This window comes from Hippopotamus amphibius, chromosome 9, assembly GCF_030028045.1.
Source record: "Hippopotamus amphibius kiboko isolate mHipAmp2 chromosome 9, mHipAmp2.hap2, whole genome shotgun sequence".
Lineage (NCBI taxonomy): Eukaryota > Metazoa > Chordata > Mammalia > Artiodactyla > Hippopotamidae > Hippopotamus > Hippopotamus amphibius.
The window spans coordinates 107,049,577-107,072,009 of NC_080194.1; the positions used below are offsets into that span (position 1 = coordinate 107,049,577).

Consider the following 22,433-nt stretch of genomic DNA (forward strand, 5'->3'; position numbering starts at 1 on the left):
AAAACCTCACCCGAAGCTAGTTCCCCAGCTGGGACCACCCAAGCCGACAGGAACAACCAACGCCTTTATTTAGGCTGGAATGAGATCAGCTCTCGGGGTCACCAGGCACCGCGTGCTGAACAGAAGCCCTCTGGCTGGCTCATAAATGCATCTTTGAGCCACGAAAGTGGAGGCCTGGGGGATGGGGCACGAAGGATGGCTCGGCACATGTCGTTTACTGGGTGGAGACTGGATCTTTCCAACTTCCTGGGGAGGGGTCTGGTGGCAAAAGAGACCTCGTGGTGGTGGGAGGTGGGGATGGGGACACGCAGCCCTAGCCCTCTGGAACCTCCCCCCCCCCCTTCCCCCACCGGCTTGGCGACGGGACAGCACAGCCTTCAGAGGGTCCCTTCAGGTTTGGGAGCTCAGGGCCAGTGACGTAGTCTGTGAACAGTTCCAAGGTGTCTGTTGGGCTGCTCCCCAGGCTGGGTGCTGGGCTTTTGATCAGCACCGATGAAAGGAAACCCTGCCTCGTGGTATTTACATTCTGCTGTGGATGCAGAGAACAGACAATGTGCAAAGGATAAAGTGTACCAGATGTGAGAGCTGGGAAGCAGATGGAAGAGGTTGTGTTTATTTTTAGGGAGTCGCAGCAGTGGATGTGGGGTGGCCAGGGAAGGCCTGTGAGCAACAGCCTGAAGGGGGCAGTAGTGAGCTGGGAGGTGGAGAGGGAAGAGCCTTGCAGGCTGAGTACGGGCTGCAAAGGCCCTGAGGTCCTCTGCCAGGGTGGGAGGTGAGGTCGGGTGGCGGTGATGAGGTGGAGATGGGAGAGAAGGCCGATTGTGGAGGATGAATCAGGACGTCGACCCTTGTTCCAAGTGAGCTGGGAGCCAGTGCAGGCTTCTGAGCAGAGGAGAGACAGAATTCAATGTAGGATCTAACAGGATCCTTCTGGCTGCTGGGTGAGGACACACAGGGTGGCAGCAGGGGGAGATGTAAGGAGGTGGTCGCAGCAAAGCAGGTGAGGCCTGGTGGTGGCCGCAGCGGTGGTGGGTCCTCGACTCTGGGCAGAGCTCGTAGCTGAAGCCAGCAGTTTGCTGATGTGGGCTGTGAGAGAGAGAGTCCACTTTTACCTCAAGGATTTGGGCTGAGCTTCTGGAAGGATGGAGGTGCTGGTAGAAAATGCAGGAGGAGCTGACTCGGGGTGGGGGCCCATCTCAGGCATGTTTGTGACACGTTAAGTCTGGGGTGTCATCCAGGAGCAATTCCATGTTCAAGTGGGGGCCTCAGGGGAGTGGTCCAAGCTTGAGCTTTAATGGGGGAATCACAAGCATATTGCTGGTATTGAAAGCCCTAACAGGGGAATTCCCTGGCGGTCCAGTGGTTAGGACTCCACGCTCTCACTGCCGAGGGCCCGGTTCAACCCCTGGTCAGGGAACTAAGACCCCACATGCCTCACAGCATGGCCGAAAAAAACAAACCAAAACAAACCAACAAAAAATAAAGCCCCAACAGAGTGAGATCATCAGGAGTGAGTGGAGTCAGACGGCGAGGGCCCTGGTGCCTTCAGCCTCTGTGGGTCAGGAAAAAGCTGGGAGGAGCCAGGAGTGGCTGGTGTCCTGGAGCTGAGTGGAAGAACCCTATTCTCTTCTCCCCTTGTGGCCTGAGGCTTCCACTGCCCAGCGATGTGGCTGAGCGTCTTGCAGGGACGTCAAGGGTCAGGCTCTGGGCAATGATGGCTTCTCAGCAGGCCTCAGGCTCCACTATGCAGGATTACAGATGCCATGCAAGGTGAGTGGGTTAAAAGTAGGGGAGCCCCGGGTTTCCACTGTCTGTTCCATGAAACAGCCGGTTCCCCACGCCCTCTCAGGTGGGGACCTGGGGAGTGGCCGGGCTGGGTTAAAAGACACCTTCTCTGGTACCAGCAGAGGGTCTTGTTCGCCAGGGAAAGGAGGATGGATTTGCCCCCACGGACAACAGAGGACCGTCAGCGAGTTTAAAGTGAGGGAAGCGCATGGTCAGTAGACTATTTAGAAAAATCTGAGTGGCTCCCAAAGCAGAGGATGGATTTGGGGAGGGCAGGTGAGATGTTCTTGCTGCAGCAAAATAAGAGGTGACAAGACCTACCTGGATTTTTGGATGGACACAAGGGAGCACAGAGGGGTTTCATTTTCTGTGGCTGCTGTAACAAATTACCCACTCGGTGGCTGAAAGCGACCCAGATCTATTTCCTTACAGTTGTAGAGCTTAAGAAGTCCGAAGTGAGTCTCACAGGGCTAGTCAGGGTGTCCGCAGGGCGGGTTCAAGGCTCCGAGGGAGAATCTGTTTCCTCGTCTTCTCCATCTTCTGGAGGCCACCTGCATTCCCTGGCTCGCGGCCCCTCCTCCATCTACAAAGCGCATCCGTCCAGCCTCTGTTTTCCCCGCCCCCTCTGCTTTTGACCTTGCCTCCTTCTTACAAGGACCCTTGTGATTACATTTAGGGTCCACTCGAATAATCCAGGATAATCTCCCCATCTCAAGATCCTTAACTTAATCACACCAGCAGAATCCCTTCTGCCAGGTAAAGAAACATAGTGACAGGCTCCAGGGGTTAGGGTGAGGACAGCTTTGGGCAACCGTGTGGGAGGGTGGGACCGGGGACCCACGAGAAGGGAGGAGGGACAGGTTTGAGGGAGACCTGGAGAGGCCAGTCCAGGATGTGCAGAATCAAAGGTGCTTGAGGAGGCAGATGGAAACGTGGGTTTGGGGCTTTCGGGTGCAGAGAGAGTGAGAAGAAACAGCAGCGTGGACGGAGTAGGAGGAAAATGTCTTCCCTCCCCATGTGCAGAAACTGAGTCTTGATGAGCTGTCAGTATGATTTCGGACACTCCTGCCCCGTCCTCACAGCCACGACAGGACAAGGCTGTGTGTACTGCCAGGTGGTCAGTGGTCTGGGGTGAGTCCCGCAAACACTGTGTAACCTGGGGCAGGTGGCTTCCTCTGTGTGCCCCAGTCTCCTCGTCAGCAGGATGGAGATGCTCCTTGGACCAACTTCACAGGGTTGATGGAAGGATTAAGTGAGTGAATCCATGCAAAGATCTGAGAAGAGTGCCTGGCACGCGGGAGCTTAATTTCTCGGACAGTTATTTATCGAGCGCTCGTGATGAGTTGGGCGTTATTGCGGGTGCTGGAACTGTCGTGAACATGTGGAAACAGACTGCAAGCTCAGCCCACGGGGAGCATCTGTTCTCAGGTCTTTGGCTGCAGGGTTCGCTGTACAGCGTCAAGATCGTGGCCTCAAAATTGGTATGCCCCCTCCGCCACCGCCCCGTGGCGCCGTAGAGCCCTCGCCTGTGCCATCAGCTCCCTCCATCTGCCCACCTTGCCCAAGCCAGGCGCTGATGCCCTGCTCATCACGCTTAGTGTGTGGCATTCTGTACGTGGCCGGTTGTGGCCACAGTTCGGCCTAGGCCTTGGGATCACGGAGGCAGGAAGGGGAGAGGAGAAGGAAGGAGACGATTTCCCTTGGGAAGGGCCATGGGTGTGTCTGCTCCCAGGACCGTCTGTCCAGGACAGACCCCCACGAGAAAACCTGACGCTTGCTCTGCACAGCTGGGTTTGCAGGTTCAAGCAAGGAGCTGCAGGAGAGTTTGTGAGAAAGCCCTCTGAGGAGGTGCTGGGCTATTCTCAGATGGGAAAGCAGCACCCAGGGGTCAGAGAGACCTGGGTTTGAGCCTCAGCGCCACCCATCGCAAACCATGTGGCCTTGGTGGCAGTGAACGGGCACCGTGACTCCCCTGAGCCTCAGTTTCCTGAGCTGTAAAATGGGGATCATAACACCTAGAGGTCAGGCTTGTCGTGAGGAATGAAGAGCATCACTGGGTGAATCGGCAGGTACCGTCTCCGGTGGGCACGTGTCATTAACACATGGAGGGTTTGCATCCTAGTGTCTGGCAGCCCGGAGGGCAGTGAAAGGGCCCGGAGCCCCAGCAGGGGAGGCCCCGGCCGGACAGGCTCTCGTATGCAGTGGGTCAGCTGGAGGTCAGACAGCTGGGCTCCAGGGAGGAACCTGGATCACCTGCCCAGGCAGGTTGTGGTCCACCCGCCACATGCCTCCATCCCGGGGAAGGGAGATGGATTGATGGGGCACAGAGCCCGGCCCGAGGGAACTCTGGGAGAGGAGGCTTGCTTTCTTCCCTCCCCTCTCCCCCTCCTGGTGAACCCCGTGCACTGATCACATCCGTCCTGATCCCCGGCTCATAACCCACTCTGCCACCAGTCCCTGCAGGTGACGATCAGTGGGTCAGTTGATTGATGGCTGTAACTTTTTAGTTTGAAATGATTTTTATTTTATTTATTTATTTATTTATTTATTTATTTATTTATTTATTTAGCTGCACCGGGTCTTAGTTGTGGCATGCAGGCTCTTCCTTGCGGCAGGCGGAATCTAGTTCCCTGACCAAGGATCGAACCTGGGCCCCCTGCATTGGGAACAGGGAGTCTTAACCACTGGACCATCAGGGAAGTCCCTTGAAATGATTTTTAATTTACAAAAAGTTGTAAAAATAGTACAGAGTTCCCAAATACTGTCTGACCCATGTAGGATGTTGCCATCTTCTGTAACTGTGGTCCATTTCTCAAAACTAAGACATTAACATCATTTCGGGCCATGCGATTAACTAAACTACAGGCTTTATTTAGATTTCTTCAGTTTTCCCACCGATGTCCTTTTCACGCTCCAGAATCCAATGCAAGATACCGCGTTGCATTTAGTATTCATTTAATTTTATTCTTTCGTTCTTATTCCCACATATTTGCTCACTTGTTAATAAATGCTGTGGTGAACGCCCATGAACCCACCACCCATCTAAGAATCAGAACAGGACCAATAACGTACACCCACCCAAGTGCTCCCCCTCATCCTGTCTGCCTCTCTCCCCAGAACAAATATTCTGAATTTTATGCGTGTCATTCTCTTGGGTTTTTTTCCTCCAAAATTACAAAACTACAGGGAAAAAAAAGAAAGAATAGTCTAATGTCTGCCTGTATATTCGTTGTCTGGATTCATTAATTCTTTTTTGTGTGTTAATTCTTTCTTTCTTTTTTTATTTTTTGGCTGCACTGCACAGGTTGCGGGATCTTAGTTCCCCGACCAGGGATTGAACTCAGACCCTTGGCAGTGAGAGCACCAAGTCCTAACCACTGGACCACCAGGGAATTCCCTGGAGTCATTAATTCTTTCTTTTTAATTAATTAATTTATTTATTTATTTGGCTTCACCGGGTCTTAGTTGTGGCATGGGGGATCTTTAGTTGCGGCATGCGGGATCTAGTTCCCCAACCAGGGATCGAACCTGGGCCTCCTGCATTGCGAGCGAGAAGTCCCACCCGCTGGACCACAAGGGAAGTCCCTGGGGTCATTAATTCTTAGATTTTGCCAAATTTCTTCCCTCCCTCCCTCTCTGTCTCTCCTACACACACAGACCCCGCCCCATTGAATTCTGTCTCTGCCTCTTTCTCCATTCAAAGTAAGTTGCAGACATCTTGACTGTTCACACCTGAATATTTCAACACACATCTCCCACATCTCCCCAGAACAGTGCTATTCTTTTGCAGATCCACAATACCGCTGTCACACTTAGGAAACGTGCTGACTCCCTATCATCTAGTGTGCCGTCTGTATTCAAATTCCCAAAAATGTCTTTGACGTTCTCATCCCCCATGATTTAATCACTGCTCACAGGTTGATTTTTTTTTTAAATATGTCTATTGTGTATAATACTTGCCTAAACCAAAATAGTGTCGTTTTACTTTTTTTTTTTTTTTAACTTTTATAATCAAGGTATCCGATTGTAACAAGCCTGGGGTTTGCTTCTGTCACTTTCCATGACATGACATAATGTTGAAATGTGTGGCTGTAGCTGTTTGTTTTCAGGGCTCCGTAATATTCCATTGAGTGACTGTCCCTTGATGGATGCATCCATTCCCCTGTCCTTGGCCATCCAGGTTCCCTCCGCGATCTTGCTGTTACTAAGAGTGCTCGTAGCACACTCGAGCGGAGCGTGTTTTCTTTGGCGCTCATACGAAAGATTCCCTTGGGTACATGAGATCCTGGGCCTGGGGAGGGCTTCCACCCCACTGCAGCACAGCCATCCCCTCTCTGAGCCTCAGTTTCTCCATCTGTAAAACTGACGGAGGACTCCCCTGGTGGTCCAGTGGTTAGGACTTCGCGCTTTCACTGCCGTGGGCCTGGGTTCAATCCCTGATTGGGGAACTAAGATCCCGTGCCGCACTGCCAAAAAACCAAAAAACAAAAACAGATGGAATTTCTGCTGCCCCTATATACAGATCGTGGAAGGGATTAAGAGATGAACTGAGTGTACCCTTTTTTTTAAAATAAATTTATTAATTTTATTTATTGGCTGCGTTGGGTCTTCGCTGCTATGTGTGGGCTTTCTCTAGTTGCGGCAAGCGGGGGCTACTCTTCTATGTGGTGCGAGGGCTTCTCATTGCGGTGGCTTCTCTTGTTGCAGAGCATGGGCTCTAGGCACAGGGACTCAGTAGTTGTGGCTCATGGGCTTTAGAGCTCAGGCTCAGTGGTTGTGGCGCATGAATTTAGTTGCCTCATGGCATGTGTGACCTTCCTGGAACAGGGATCGAACCCGTGTTCCCTGCATTGGCAGGCAGATTCTTAACCACTGTGCCACCAGGGAAGTCCCTGTGTGTACCCTTTTTTATCCTGGCGAAGGTCTGGTGCCAGGAAAGGGAGGTATCATGCAAGTTGCAGGGCCCCAGAGAGGGACTTGGCTTGTCCTCCACCTGAGCAGCCCCTGCTCCCCACACAGGGAGGAGCAGCTGTCCCACCAAGGTGGGGTGTCCGTGGATAGCCACCCTCTGTTCTCTTGAGAGCCAGGCCTGCCTGGGTCTGTTTTGTGCCTGAATCGCCCAGCCCAAGCCTGGCAGAGAGGAGAGGCGGCTTCGAGGGGGGAGAGGAGGAAGAGCTACCCCACTCTTCCCCGGAGATGTGGTCCAGCAGCATCCTCTGAGCAGCATCCCTTGCCGCAGGCTGCCTCTGCATCATTTTGGATCATGAGATGAGCACACAGTCATCAGCCTGAGCCGGGACCTCAGACAAGGTGCAGAAAGGCCAGGCTGCTCTGGGCTCTTTGTACCTTGCCCCAGGACAGGCCTGTGGGGCCACCCCAGGCATCACCCTGAGCTGATTGGCTTAAAACTGTGTACATAGCATGGCTGTGATTTAATAAGCTTGGTTGCTTTCTTTCCCCAGGCAAAATTCAGTTAATCCTCAGGCTAACAGACAGCAGATTAGAAAGGACAAGATGAGAGCTACTGGGGCAGACAACAGTGAGAGAGAGAGAGGAGACCAGAAAACTGGAAAAAGCAGGAAGAGGCGGGAGAAATGCCAGCCCGGGGCAGTGGGGGACAGGTCTCTGCAGCCAGGGCAAGTTCAACAGCACTTTCTGGATGGCACTGGCGGTCAGGTTATGACCTCCTCCTACCCCCAACCATGTGCTTAATAAAGGAGTACTTGATGTGTTTTAGAAAATGGTCTCCCCCAAATGAGGAAAGCAAACCCAGGGACTTAGGATAAACTTCCATTATCTGGAAGAGTTTCATATGTAAGATTTCGTTTCCTAAGACTACACAAGATAACTGCGTCATTGATCTGGTAATAACATCAGAGATAACTTGACATTGATGGCATAAGACCTTAAATTTTTTTTATGCATGGTATCAGTGGATCCCTCCCAGCAGGCCAGGATTCCCATTTGAGGGATGTAGGAACTGAGGCTCGGAGAGGTTGAGTGCTTTTCCAAACACCACACAGCATTTGGGTTATAGTCAATATGGCCTTGCAGTCTGCTGGGCCAGGGACCTTCCCTGTCACTGGCCCTGAGGACCCCCCTTTCTCCCCACTGTCTACAGGTATTCAAGCAGGTACACGAAGGGCACACACACCCTGCGTGGGGCCCTGTGACATTTCCAAATGGAGAACATTCTGAAATGTTTGCAACCGTTGGTGTTCTTACAGCCAGCCTGGGTTCAGAGAAGCTCGGGCAGGTGCCCCCAGAGGAGAAGAGTGACAATAACTAGCCCATAGACCATGCCAGGCACGGGCGTAGCGTCCTCACTGCAGCTCCCTGTGGTCATGGTTGCTCCTTTCCAAACGCGGAAATCCAGTGGTTGCCCAAGGTCATGAGCCAAGGTTCGAAGCCAGGCAGTCAGACTTCAGAGCGTGTGGTCTTAACGCCTGGCGACAGAGCTGTGCCTCAGAGTCCAGGAAAGACTGGGTTTGGGGCCCCAGTGATGGTGTCTCACCCCCCACCCCGCCCCGCCCCATGTTCTCGTGTTCTCTGAGTGCTTCCCTGATCCTTGTTTTGCCCACAAGCGGACAGACTGCGAGGTGATGGTAGCTGGGGCGGGCACACCGCAACCTAGGCTAGGACAGCCGCTGCCCACAGTCGTCCCTGGGGAGGTCCCTGGTGACCACAGGCCTGGCCGCCCCGTCTCCAGACAGTGGGTGAGTGACAGGAGTGGCAGGAGCCTGGTTTGTCAGGAAGGAGTCCCGTGACCCGCCCACGGCCTGTCAAGAGGCTCACTTGGCTGGGCGTGCAGGCTAGCAGGGAGCATGGCCTTTCCTCCCCCACACCTGGGACTCACCAGGATGTGGCTGGGGGCCAGCTGGGGACAGTGGCCACGATTCACATCACAAGAGCCCAGCTCTGTCCTGGGCACCTCTGAGCCCCCCGACACGAGTGTGTTCAGCCCTACCCCCTGCGTGGAGCTGGAGGGCTGGGGCTGGGGCAGGACCACCTGGGGTTCAGGTTCAGCCTCCCAGAAACTGGGTCACTCCTTTGCCCTCACCACCCAAGAGGTTGCCTCCAGTTTCCTCCAAGTGCACAGAGGAGCAGCGGCTCTCTCCCTTCCAGCCTCCACCAGAGGCTAACCTGGCCTATTTCTTTCGTTCTTTTTTCTTAATAAATAAATTTATTTATTTATTTATTTATTTATGGCTGCGTCGGGTATTCATTACTGTGCACAGGCTTTCTCTAGTTGCGGCGAGCAGGGGCCACTCTTCGTTGCGATGCGCAGGCTTCTCACCGTGGTGGATTCTCTGTATTGTTTTATTTTTTTCTTTCTTTCTTTCTTTTTTTTTTTTCTTTATTGTTTTATTTTTTTTCTTTACCATGGTGGATTCTCTTGTTGCAGAGCACGGGCTCTAGGCACGTGGACTTCAGTAGTTGCGGCACGTGGGCTCAATAGTTGTGGCTCATGGGCTCTAGAGTGCAGGCTCAGTACTTGTGGTGCACGGGCTTCATTGCTCCACAGCATGTGGGATCTTCCCGGCCCGGGGATTGCACCCGTGTCCTCTGCGTTGGCAGGCGGATTCTTAACCACCGCATAACCTGGCCTATTTCATTCAAAAGCTAGTCCTTGAAGGAAACTGGAGCTCTCTTCCTCCAAATTAAGTAAAAACAAAGAGGTGGGGGGAAAGCCAGGAGCAGCTGCAGAGAAACGTGCGTGTCCTTTCAGAGGCCCGATGCTGAGCTGAGAGGATCCAGTGATGACGTGAGTCATGGGCCTGACACAGTCTGCACGTAGGACGTGCTCGGTGCACTCAGCAGCTGGGACTGTTCTTGGTATTGTGGACAAAGACCCCTAGGCCCCCACCATGCTCCAGAGGTGTTCGGGAAACTCTTGGTGCCACCAGTGTCCATCAGGCAGCCAGGCCCCACGTCCCTGACATTGAACTGCTGCCACAGTTTGCTGCTGGGGCCCCACCCCGTCCCTTCCTGTTGGCCGCCCTGTGGTGTGCTGTCACCCCTTCCGGTCAGCTGCAGCCTGGTTTGGGGGTGCTTTCCCCCCTAGATCAGACAAGACGTAGGGGAGGGGAAATTTTTCATGTCCGCCAACACATGTTGATCACCCATGGGATGCCTGGAACCCCAACATGCAGGTAAGGCTGCATCCCAGCATGGCTGTCACCTCCTCTGGGAAGCCCTCCTTGATCCTCAGCTAGGTTGGGGTCCCCCCTCCCTGTGCTTCCATGAGCCATGCTCTGACAGTTCTTAAGCCCAGTGGGTCACAGTGTTTCTCACTGTCCCCTGCCTCGTCTGGGGCTGCTTTCTGTACTCTGCTAAATGCCCAAGGACAGCACTGCATCCAGATGGAACGGTGCTCGTGAAATATTTGTCCAAGACAAATATTGTAACAAGACAGTGAGCAGAAAAGCTGAGAAGTGACACGGCCCATGCCTGGCAGAGCCAGCACAAGCCTAGGTTTTCTTTGCCCTTCCGGGCCTGGCGTGGCCTCTCCCAAGGCGAGGGCAGTGTGAAGCTCAGGCCTGCCCTGTCTTTGTCTCTCTCCATCCACTGGCAGTGGTGCAGCAGGAGCCTGCAGGGGGAGGTGGGGGAGGTGAGTGAGTCCTGTGCTCCCAGACACACCTACGTGCACAGGTGATGGCCACACGGCCACGGCCGGCAACCACAGGGACCTGAGCTTGCGGGCTTGTCTTTGAGGTGCTGTTTACTTCCTTTTAATCCAGAAGGCTTTGTCATGTGCTGACTGAGACCGGCCCTGTCCTGGGCCTGAGAGGCGACAGAAGAGCTATGAGCTGATAGAACAAGAGATTTAGAGGAAACTCCTTGAAGATCACCCCTTCTTTCTACAGATAGGAAACTGAGACTTCAGGAAACCTAGGGTGCACGGTAGAGTGAAAGACCAGGACTTTTGCATCAGACAGAGTATTCCTGGCACTTAGCGGCTGTGTGACCTTGGGCAGCTTACTTAACCTCTCTGAACCTTTGTGTCCTCAGCCGTGGTGAGCAGTGGCCATGACCATGTCTGGGAAAGCTGCCAAAAGAGTGTCCGATGTACATTGAGTGAATCCAGGTTGATCTTTCCCTGACCTGTGTGGTGCTGCGATGCCCGTGCAGAATCCCGGCCACCAGAGCAATCCCTGGTGGCAGGGGGATAGCTAGATAGAGAGTATCTTCCGGACTTCCCTGGTGACGCAGTGGTTAAGAATCCTCCTACCAGTGCAGGGGACATAGGTTCAATCCCTGGACCAGGAAGATTTCCACATGCCACAGAGCAACTAAGCCCATGCACCACAACTGCTGAGCATGTGCTCTAGAGCACATGAGCCACAACTGTTCAGCCTGCATGCCACAACTACTGAAGCCCCCGGGCTTAGAGCCCGTGCTCCGCAACAAGAGAAGCCCATGCACTGCAACAAAGAGTAGCCCCTGCTCACCTCAACTAGAGAAAGCCCACGTACAGTGACAGGGACCCAACACAGCCAATAAATAAATAAATAAATAAATAAATTTATGTAAGAATAAAAAAAGAGAGTGTCCTCCACCTCCCTGCAGGCTCTAGGTGGTCCCAGGGCCCAGGGCTCTGCCCTGGTTGTCTGCTGACCTGGAGGAGGGTCAGGTTGATTCTTGCAACATCTGGGGTCCTGAAGACCGTCTGGAAGGGCTGTGTCGGGGCATGTGGGAAGCTGGAGGGCTCCCGGGGGTGCTGAGTTTGGGGTCTTGGTGTGGCCGAGTAGGGCCATCACTCCCTGACGTGGGGACACAGGAGGAGGACGTTATCTGGGATGCCTGACGTGTGCAGTGTCTCATGGGCACCCAGGTGGCCGGTTAGAGAGGGATTCAGGGCTCTGAGAGTCGGCAGATCTAGATTCCAGTCAGGAGCTTGGGCAGCCGAGGGCAGCGGGTGCAGGAGGAGGGGGCTCCAGGCAGTGCGGGAAGCTCTCTGCCCAGCGGGGCGGCCCTGGGCTGGGAAGGGAGGCTCCTTCCTGGCGGTGGTGCAGGGGGAGGGCTGGGCCTCCTGGCCGCGGGGTGAAGTACAGGCGGGGGCAGCAGACAGTCTGAGTGGCACAGAGCCCTTGGCCTCCTACATGGAACCGAGCCTGTGAGATTTTCCAGATTAAAACGGGAGTTGTTTTTCTTCACAGACCCATTCTGTCTGCTCTGCCCCTCACCTCCCAGGCCCTGGCTCCCTGCCGGCTTCCAGCTCTGCTCCCACCCCGGCCCCAGAGGCCCAGCCCCGTGTGGTCCCTGTGTGAGGGTGCCCGGGCCCCTTCCTGGAACTCCAGCTCCCTCCCCTGCCCAGGGCACACGCCCGCCCACAGCCGCTCTGCCCGGACCTCCGCCATCCCATCCCTCCCCACTTCTCCCCGGCCCAGCCCAGGCCTGTCTCTGGGGCGCCATGGACCCCAGCTGCTCTTCTAGGCCAAGGAGAGCGGCGAGGGGAGCACAGGGTCCAAGGAGAAGGTGCCCACGTAGGGCTGCCCTGGACGCTGGGCGGGAAGTGTGTGCAGCCCCCCTGCACCCAAAACGTGCCTGTCTCCCTGCTCACAGGCCTTGGGCTCTTGGTCTGAGAGGCAGCCAGGGTGCGTTCCTGAGAGCCCAGCTCCATCAGGTTGGCTCACACTGCTGGACCCATCACTCCCCACTCGCCTGGACCACCCCGGCTTCTGCTGCATCCAGCACAGTGTGACCTTTCACCTTCGGTGCCCACGCATGGGCCAGTCCTGCACCTGGTGTCTTTTCCCAGCCCCACCCCATCCATCACAGACCCCTACCTGCTCTCCCAGAGGGCCTCCCCAGACTTGCACAGACCGGTAGGCACCCCGATTCATGCCCCATTTCCTTGGGGGTGTCCCCTGTCGCACGTCTGTGTGGGCACTGTGCCTGGGCGCCACCCCCGCTAGGCTGTGAGTTCCTGCGAGGAGGCTCCCGGCCTCCATCTCCTCGGGGTAGGGAAAGTGAGTTTAATTGAAGAACTCACAATTCTCTAACTCCAGAATGAAACATGGTGACAACCCTCCTTTGCTATGATTTCTTGCCATCCTCAAAATCGCCCTGGCATCTTAGTTCATTTTAGTCTCTTTCTTCCTAGAATTCAGGGTGCTCCATGCCTGACATGGGGCCTGTGCTGGGAAAGCTGTTCAGGAATGTGGGACGGGTGGGTGGATGTACAGACAGACGGCTGAGGCAAGAAACAGGCTGCAGGGGAGTGGGCGGGCCCTGGAGAGTGAGGGTCTGGGCTGCCACAGTGGAGAAGGAGCAGGTCCAGTGGCTGAGCCTGTGCAGACCCTCACGCCCCCTTGTCTTCTTCTCATAGATGAAGATGACGCCAACAGACTCGGGGAGAAGGTGATCCTCCGGGAGCAGGTGAAGGAGCTCTTCAACGAGAAATACGGTCAGTGTGTGGTGGGGAGAGGGCAGGGCTTAGGGGAGCAGCCTTCTCTGGGGTTCCCCTCCCTCTGCAGCCAGCCTGGCCTCCAGTTGCCCCCAGCTGGCCCGTCCGCCCTCTGGGGACATAGTTGCCCTGTCTGAGACTCACGGGAGCTGATCCCTCATTCTCCCCAGCCAAGAGAGGGGAGAAAACCCCCGATATGTGGTGCACACCGTGGGGCGGCGGTCAGTATTTCTGCTCCTCCAGGGCTGGGCTGTGTGGCGGAGGTCGTGGCTCACGGCCGAGTGCTTGTTTCACGCAGACGCTCATCTGTCCAGCACACACTGGGCCCTGAGATTCCAGAGGAAGGCGTCTGATCCTGTCTGGGGGCTCCGTGTCGGGAGGGAACTGGCCGTGGGATAGATGAAAGGTGCCAGCTCCTGTGCAGAAGGCATCCAGGTGCCAGGGCAGAACCCAGGGTGGTGCAGTTGATAATACAGTTACCACCGATGGAGCATTTTCTAGATTGCTGAATGCCAGGCTGCCCTAGGTGCTCTGTGTACATTTTGTTTGGGGTGGATTTAGTAGTATTGTCTCCACTTTGTATTGTAGCGGAGAAAAACAATTGGGAAAAAAAAAAGAATTTCAGAGAGTGACAAAGGAAAACAGGAAATGTACAAGTGCGATGAGGAGGCTGTGGCTGAGAGGCAGGTAGCCATGGCCTGTCTGGATCAGTGAAGCTCCTCGGAGGAAGGGATGTTTTAGCCAGAACTAGAATGTCAGGAGGGGACAGAGGACAGACATTAGAGGGAAGCTTGCCAGGCAAAGGGAACAGCTCAGTGACTGGGGAGCTGTGAAAAGGCAGGAGGGCCTGGAACAGGAGCGAGCAGGTGGGAAGTTGTCCCGATGACGGGGAGCGGGGTGGGCAGGCTAGAACTCCGAGCTGGGGTTTCATTTTGAGAGTAACAGGAAGTGACTCTGCTGGTGGTTTGCGGTGTCTTTTTCACTTTTTATTTTGGGGTCAGTTTTCAAACATATACAAAAGCAGAGAATTATGCAGTGACACACCGTGTAACCCCAGCCCAGCTTCTGTGTTTTGCCAGTCTTATTTCATCCATTTCCACAGGCACCCTTTGATAGTTTTAGTACTTTAAAACAAATCTAAGACATCCTGTCATTTCAGCCGTAAATACCTAAGTAAGGACTTTTGTTTTTTCTAACACAATAGGAGTGGATTTTAAGCAGACGTCAGGTCCTCATTTGTCAGGTCCAGGCGTGCACACCTAACAAGTCATTGCACAGGGTGTGTGTGAAAGTACCTATTTCATTGTCAGTGTTGGGTTTTGGGTTTTTTTGGGGGGGTTGGGGGGCCTCGCTGTGAGGCATGCAGGATCTTAGTTCCCTGAGCAGGGATTGAACCCTGTGCCTTACTTCAGTGGAAGTGCAGAGTCCTAACCGCTGGACCTCCACGGAATTCCCTAGATTTTTTTTTTTTTAATTTTATTGAAGTATAGTGATTTACAGTGCTGTGTTAATTTACAGTGTTGAGTAGTACAGCAAAGTGACTCAGTTATACATATATATATTCTTTTTCATATTCTTTTCCATTCTGGTTGATCACAGGATACTGAATATCGTTCCCTATGCCCTACAGTAGGACCTTGTTGTTTATCCATCCTATATATACTAGTTTGCATCTGCTAATCCCAAGCTCCCCGTTCTTCCCGCCCCCATCCCCCTGGATTTTTAGTTTTGCTAATTGGATAAAAAAAAAAAGTGCTGTGTGTGTTGACTTGTAAACTCTCTGTGGTGTGGTGGCTACTCAGTAGAGCTGTGCCGGGTCCCAGCTGTTCCCCAGAGAACTTGGCTTTGACAGGGGACATCTTTCCTGACCCCCTGTACCCTCTAGGTGAGGCCCTGGGCCTGAACCGGCCTGTGCTGGTCCCTTACAAACTGATTCGGGACAGCCCAGACGCTGTCGAGGTCACGGGCCTGCCCGATGACATCCCTTTCCGGAACCCCAATACGTACGACATACACCGGCTGGAGAAGATCCTGAAGGCCCGGGAGCATGTCCGCATGGTCATCATCAACCAGCTCCAGTGAGTGCCCCCAGCACCTGCGGCACGGTGGGTGGGGGCCATGGGAGAGGGCACTGCTTGGATCTGGGAGGGGAAACCCCCAAAGCAGACCCAGCCAGGAGTCAGGAAGAGAGAGAGACAGAGAAAAGGAGAGAGAGGGACCTTTCACTTGCACAGAACCCAGGAGATGGGCTAGCTTAACACTCTCATCTTAAAGATGAGGAAACGGATACCCAGAGTGAGGAAAGGGGAGGTGTAAATCACAGTGAGTCAGCTGGGCTCCAGACCCAGGTATCTTAGTCCATTCAGGCTGCTATAACAGAACACCATGGGCCGGGTGGCTTAAACAACAGAAATTTATTTCTCACCGTTCTGGAGGCTGGTAAGTCCAAGATCAAGGTGCCAGCAGATTCGGTGTCTGGTGAGGCCCTTCCTGGTTCACAGGTTGCCCTCTTTCCACTGTGTCCTCACTTGGTGGAAGACACTAGGGAGCAACCTGTGGCCTCTTATATAAGGGCACTAATCCTGTTCACAGGGCTCCCCCCTCCTGACCTAATCACCTCCTAAAGGCCCAGCCAATCAATACCATCCCGCTGGGGATTAGGTTTCAACATTTGGATTTTTCGGGGATGCAGGCAATTCAGTCTGTAGCACGTGATGTCCTGATTACAACCTCTTTCAACTGAAACACACGGCCTCAGCAGTCATGAGTGTTTATTTTTTCAATTTTAATTACATTTGATTTTTTTTATTATACCACTCATTTTTACCCATTTTACTGTATTTAGACAGTAACAGTAATTCAGTACCCCCACCACCCAGAGCTAACCGTATTTTACTATATATCCCTATAGGGTTTGTTTTTTTTTTCAAATACAATAGTTTATTTGATTATTTTCGGATTTAGAAACAATATACACAGCAAACTTGGGAAATACAAAAAGGTAGAAAAAAAAGATAACCCATAACCCTCCTATTCAGAGTTAACACTGGTGATGCATTTCTTTCTTACTTTTTCCCCTACCCATGTTTTCTTTTCAATTTTATACTCCGTGTTTTAAGATTAAAACAATATTTGCATGTGTCAAAAAAATCAGAGTATTCAGAGGGGTCTCAAATGAAAAGTAGAGGTTTCTCTCCCTTCCTACCTACAGTCCACCCCCTGAAGTAACTTCTGGAAAATAGGAGAAAGTGCCCACTCCCCCAAAGGCATACCTCCCAGAGAGAACCACCGAAGACATTCTGGGGTTTTCCTTCCACATTTCCACTTTTCTTTTAATGCCTATTAGGTGGTTTTTTTTTTCTTTTTTCTTTTTTCTTTTTTTTTGAAAAATGAAACAGATCAAATAGTATTTATTTGTACAAAGTAAGTAAAACTTGCTGTTTCCTCCCTGGCTGTCTTGCGTGTCGTTGACCATTATCCACTTCCATGACAACTCCCTTTAATGACTGTTTAGATGGACCATAATGTCCTCTACTGATGGACATTTAGGTTATGTCTAATTTGCGAGGGTAGGGGGGTGGTTCCTGTAATAAGGCTACAAGTAAAATAATCAATAAAATAAAAAGTAAAAGATATATTCATATGTACTACTGTCTCAAATACCCATTTACATAGGTCTAGGCACACACTTCTGATCCCTTGGTCAGGTGACACCCTCGCTTTCTGGAGGAAACCGGGCCCAGAGGGGCAACCTGCCTGGCTGGACCCTGACAGTGCCAGGTTGGCGATCATTGCCTGCTCTGGGTGGGGATGCTGACCGTTTCCGTCCAGGTCTTACCCGCCTAATGTTCCAGCAGTGGCGGCAGCCTCTCACCTCACGAGAGATGTCACCCATATTCATGGAGCAGGTGAGGAGGAGGAGGGGAAACCTCATTTTCCTACTACCTCCCCATTTCTCTCTTTTTCAGACCTTTTGCAGAAATCTGCAATGATGCCAAGGGGCCAGGTAAGTCAGAGGCTAAAGATTCCACCCTTCTGCCTCTTGGGGACCAGAGTCTATGGGCAGGTCCAGGCCAGGTGGCACGCAGTAGAGGGCAGTGTAGTCACCCTGCCCAGTACCTCCCCAGGGAGCTTGCCACCTCCCTCTGCAGCGCCAGGAAACCTGCAGGCACCCTTCAGATAGGCCCTGCCACAGAGGGCTGAGTGTGTCAGATCAGCTAGAGTGGACGAGGGGCAGGCTGCAGCCAGCGGGAGGGGCTGTCAGGTAGGATGGGGAAGCCACCTGGGGAGGGGAAGACAGGTGATGGGGGAAGACAGGAGATGTGCTGCCCGCAGGGGTGAGGCAGGCAGGCAGGCGCTGCCCGAGGCTGGCTGGGCTCCCTCGATTCTGCCTGCATTTGCAGGGCAACACCTGCACCAGACCATGGTCTTCTAGAACCTCTCAGGGCATGGGAACCCAGGAGACTCTGGGATTCTGGTCAAGCAGGAGTGCCACAGGACTCGAGAGGATGGTGCACAGGTGCAGCTCTGATTAAGAAACGCCGAAATATAGCTGATTCACTTTGTTGTACAGCAGAAACTAACACAACATTGTAAGGCAATTCTACTCCAATAAGTGTGTATAAAAAAAAGAAGAAGAAAAGAAACATCAATCTACAGAGAATTCCCCAGCAGTCCAGTGGTTAGGACTCTGTGCTTCCACTGCTGAGGACCCGGGTTGGATCCCTGGTCAGGGAACTAAGATCCCACAAGCCGCGTGGCATGCCAACCCCCTCCCCCCCGCCCGCAAAAAAACCACACCCATCTAGTCCCACTCCTCATGGTACAGCTGGGAAAAGAAGCCCAGGCAGGGGAAGGGACTTCAGCGGAACCACTGGCCACCTTGGACTGGAGGCCCCAGCGTGGCTGCTCAATGGGGACAGTGACGGGAGTCAAGGAGGCTGCCCCACCCCAGCCTGCCCGAAGCCCCAACTCCAGATGGTCCTGGTTCCCCTGGAACACCACCGCCTGGGGTGGCATAGGCAGCCAGGAGCCACCACCTTCTGCCATGTGCTGATACCAAGGGCATGACACCAGGCACTTAGGGTCGGGAGGTGACTAGGTTTGGGAGCTGCTCTCAAGTCAAAGGCAGACACGCAGAAGGCCCCATGGAAGCCTCAGGGAGGAGAGTTTGGGGCAAACAATCAGAGGTTGGATGCTGTCACTTGCATCCACCACCTTGCACCATCGCCATCTTTAGGGTCTTACGGTGGCACCAGGGGGGCCACAGCCCTGGGCCGGCACCTCTGACTTGTTTGCATGTAGAGCCTCCCACAACAATCCCTGCTCCTTAGCTCCCAGCCTGGGCTCCTCCTGCCTCCAGAGTCTTCTGTCTCCCGGGATCTCTGCTTATACCACATCCCAGACCCCAGGCTCTGGTTTTGCTTCATCAGCTGGACAAAGAGTTGCCCCCGGGCCCAGCCTGCTCTCATGCTATGTCATTAAGACCCTTCTGATGGGCTCAGTCAAACCCAATCCCCATTTATTCAGCACACAGCTGCAAATCTTTTTTTAAAATTTTTTTGGCCTCGTGGCATGCAGGATCTTAGTTCCCCATCCAGAGATGGCACACCGGGCCCCCTGCAGTGGAAGCACGGAGTCCTAACCACTGGACTGCCAGGGAAGTCCCCAACACACTGCTGCAAATCTTTTTGATGAGTCTTACATATTCACATGAATTGAACTCAGCAGCAACACAACCCCTGCTAGTCCTGCTCTGTGCTTGGCTTGGTACTAGGCTCTTTCACACACGTAATCTCCTTTGAGTCTCATATCACAGTTTTCCCCTTTTGACTCTGAGAGGTTAATCATTTTCCCGGGGTCACACAGCTAGTAAGTGGTAGCAGTGGAGTTTGAACTGAGGACTCCTGGCTCTAAACCAGGGTTCCTTTGCACTGGGACACTACCTGTTGGCTAGTACCTGTGACCTGTCATCTGTCACAGCGGGTCAGATCTGGGTCATCAGATCTGGGTCATCACCCATCGGCGGTAACAGTAGCAACAATACTGATACCAAGTCTCAGTTTCTGACCATTTACTGGGGACCAGACCCATGATCTCATGAGACTCTCCCAGCAAACCTGCGAGATCTTACTCACCTTTTACTTATGACAAAATGAAGGTGCAGGGCCATTAAGTGACTCTTCCTAAGTCTAAGTCTGTGTGGCTCTGGGTCTAGGAGTTCTGGGGAGGCTGGGACCCCGCAGGCTACATGGTCTGGGGAGGGTATAAGGAAACCCTGGGCCTGAGCTGAGCCTGCTTGGGAGGCCTACCTGGGGGAGGAAGCTATAGTGTCAGCAAAGCAGACAAGTGAGCGGGAGCAGGAGGGTGGACGAGTGGGGTGCGAGGCCTGCTTAGGGAAGGAGGCTGCAGAGATGGGCCTCAGCGGATGGTGGGCTGGGAGCCTTGAGTGCTGAGAAGGGGACTTCAAACCTGAGAACAAGACCTTCTCCAGGGAGGTCAAGAGGCCGAGACACAATGGCCTTGGTACCCGGCATCAGCAACCCTTTCTCCCACCAGCCAAAGACAGCAGCATTCCCAAGCGCAAGAGAAAGCGGGTCTCTGAAGGGAACTCCGTCTCCTCCTCCTCCTCGTCTTCCTCTTCCTCCTCCTCTAACCCGGAGTCGGTGGCATCCACCAACCAGATCTCACTCGTGGTAAAGTTACACAGACCTGGACCTGACTGCTCTTCTCTCTGGCTTTCAGCCGGCACTTGGGCAGGGTCATCTACTCTGGGGCGTGGGTCTGGGGTGCGAGGAGATGCTAGGCTCTGGGTGGGGTCTGCAGACACGTCTACCTGCCACATGCATCAGATAGTCCACCCCCTCTCATCAGGTGCTCACAGGTGCCCAGGGAAGGAGTTCACACCCTCCCAGATGGGCAAGCTGAGGCCTGGGAGAAGGAAGGGACCTCACACCCCTGGCTCAGCAGGACATCAAGCAGACTCCCGGGTTCCTGGGGCAATCAGATGCTAGGCTAATCTCTGTGCTCACATCACATCCTCTGAGCCACAGCCCTGTGAGGTGTGGGTGTTACCTGCAATATGTAGACGAGGAAAACCAGGGTCAGAGGCCGTCTGACTCTGCGGCCGCACGGCTGATCAGTGGTGGATGGAGACCCCACCTCCAAAGCTCCACGCATTCTGCCACGTGGCTGTTTTTTTTCTCCCACCCAAGAGGAAAACCTCATTAAGGGCACACACTTAAGGGTTCTTTGTGATTTCAAAATACTAGCTTTGAAATCCCGAGTCCAAATGGGGAGACTATCAGAAGACAGTTGAAAGTGACGTTAGGATTTGTTTATCCTTGGATCCCTTCCTGATAAACTGTGAAGTTCGGGCTTTGCCTCTGTTCTTGCCAGGGTGCTCGCAGAGGGTCCCTAGCCCCTCCCACCACCTAGAGAGACAGAACAGCTGCTTTGGAGCCTGAGGCCTGGAGGGGGTTGAGTCTGTGGGGGTCACCACCTGTTCTAAGCCAATCTCCATCTCCCTCCCCACCTGTCTGCCCACATGGTTAGCCCCGGGGACACAGGTCAGAAGGCTTCAGCCCAGGCCCCATGGCCACTGGTATACTGTGTGACCTTAGACAGATCACATCCCCTCTCTTGGCCTTCCACGGCTTCAAAATAAATAGCATCTGAGGAAGCCCTTCAGAAAGCAGCGCTGAGTGTTCTGGTGTGTTCGCCACGTCACCTGGAGTCCTAACCCAGGATGTCTGTCCCCTTCTCTCTAGCAATGGCCAATGTACATGGTGGACTATGCCGGCCTGAACGTGCAGCTCCCAGGACCTCTGAATTACTAGACCTCAGTGCTGAATCAGGACCTCACTCAGAAAGACTAAAGGAAATGTAATTTATGTACAAAGTGTATATTCGGATATGTATCGATGCCTTTTAGTTTTTCCAATGATTTTTACACTATATTCCTGCCATCAAGGCCTTTTTAAATAAGTAAAAAAAAAAAAAAAAAAAGCATCGCCTTTGTTCCTGTTGCGTGTTTCTCTCTTGGAATTTGTGGCCGGAGGCGTCACTGGAACGAGGTCAGGAAAGCCAGCTCGGGTGGCCTGCCCAGGCCCTCCATTCTTGCCAAAGCAGAGGCGGTGGCCCTGACCACGGGGCCTTGGGTACAGACTTCACTCATTTGGCTGCTGCTGGGGTCACATGACCTCAGGATGCGGGCATCACAGAAGACAAAATGCCAGGCCAAGGCCCTGGCCTCAGGGAGTGTGCAGTGTGGTGAGGGGCTGTCTCGTCCTGGCCCCAGTAACTAAGGTGAAGTCAGAAAAGTGAAGTATGATAAGCTAGCATGGAATCTCCCTAGCGGGGGGGAAGGCATCTCGGAGAAGGGGCTTCGGGTTGGACCTGAGGGATGTGGTGGGTTTTTGATAGAGCTCTGGGTATTTAAGCAGAGTGATGGGTCACAGCTGCCTCTCAGAAAGACCACCTTGGTGGCAGGTGGGAAGGTGAAGGAAAGGATGAGACCAGAGGCAGAAAGACAACGCCAAAGGGCCTGGCAGGCATCCAGGCCTGGCACACGGTGGCCGCTCATTCAGTCCTGGTGGAGAAGGCAGGGCACCCTTACCTAGCGCAGAATCAGGGAACAGTCCTTCAAGCATATTAGGAGTTGACGGGACAAAGCAGGGAGCACTGGGGCAGGATGGTGTTCTCGGGGAAAGAGCTGCACGTGCAAAGGCAGGGAGGCCGGACTGAGAACCTGGGCTTTCCGGGAACAAGAAGGAGTCGCTGGAGCAGAGGACTCGAGGAGAGTGGCTGGAAGTGAGATGGAGAGGTAGGTGGGGGCAGTCAGCAGGCTGTGCCCTGCACATGGTGCCGCGATGAAGGGGTGAACTGGGGCAGAAATGCAGCCTGGGTTCTGCTGGCCCAGCCTTGCACTCTGGGGCCACACTACATCCTTTTGTCCCTGGCCCTGGGGGAAGACCTTGTGGGCGGGGCAAAGGTGATGCGGGATGGTGGTGAGAGCATCACGGAGTACCAGGGGAAAACCAAGACCAGCCCTGCATTTTGGAAGGGTCCGCCTCCCTGCAGAGAGGAAACGTCAGACGAGAGAGAAGCTGGAGGCCACGTGGGCAGCTCTTGTAGTTTTTCCAGAAAGAGCTGGCGGGGGTTTGGGCCAGGTGGAGAATAACAGGGAGGTCAGCCAACAGGACTTGGAGGTCAACTGGATGCCAGTGCTGGGGCGTGG

The 22,433-nt window shown here is 53.7% G+C and overlaps 1 protein-coding gene across 5 annotated transcripts in view; it reads left to right on the forward strand.

Moving 5' to 3' along the window:
• Positions 1–21,201, forward strand: part of GTF2IRD1 (GTF2I repeat domain containing 1) — a 113,639-nt gene extending 92,438 nt beyond the window's left edge. For 4 of the 5 annotated variants that reach the window (XM_057748120.1, XM_057748121.1, XM_057748122.1 and 1 more), the window contains 5 exons: positions 13,118–13,195; positions 15,081–15,273; positions 17,164–17,201; positions 19,754–19,890; positions 20,965–21,163. In XM_057748120.1, coding sequence (XP_057604103.1) covers positions 13,118–13,195; positions 15,081–15,273; positions 17,164–17,201; positions 19,754–19,890; positions 20,965–21,033 — 515 coding nt within the window. In that variant the 3' untranslated portion in view covers positions 21,034–21,163. Of the gene's footprint in view, positions 1–13,117; positions 13,196–15,080; positions 15,274–17,163; positions 17,202–19,753; positions 19,891–20,964 lie in introns of all 5 variants that reach the window. The other variant, XM_057748118.1, reaches the window with a different exon arrangement.
• The last annotated feature ends 1,232 nt before the right edge of the window (positions 21,202–22,433 follow it).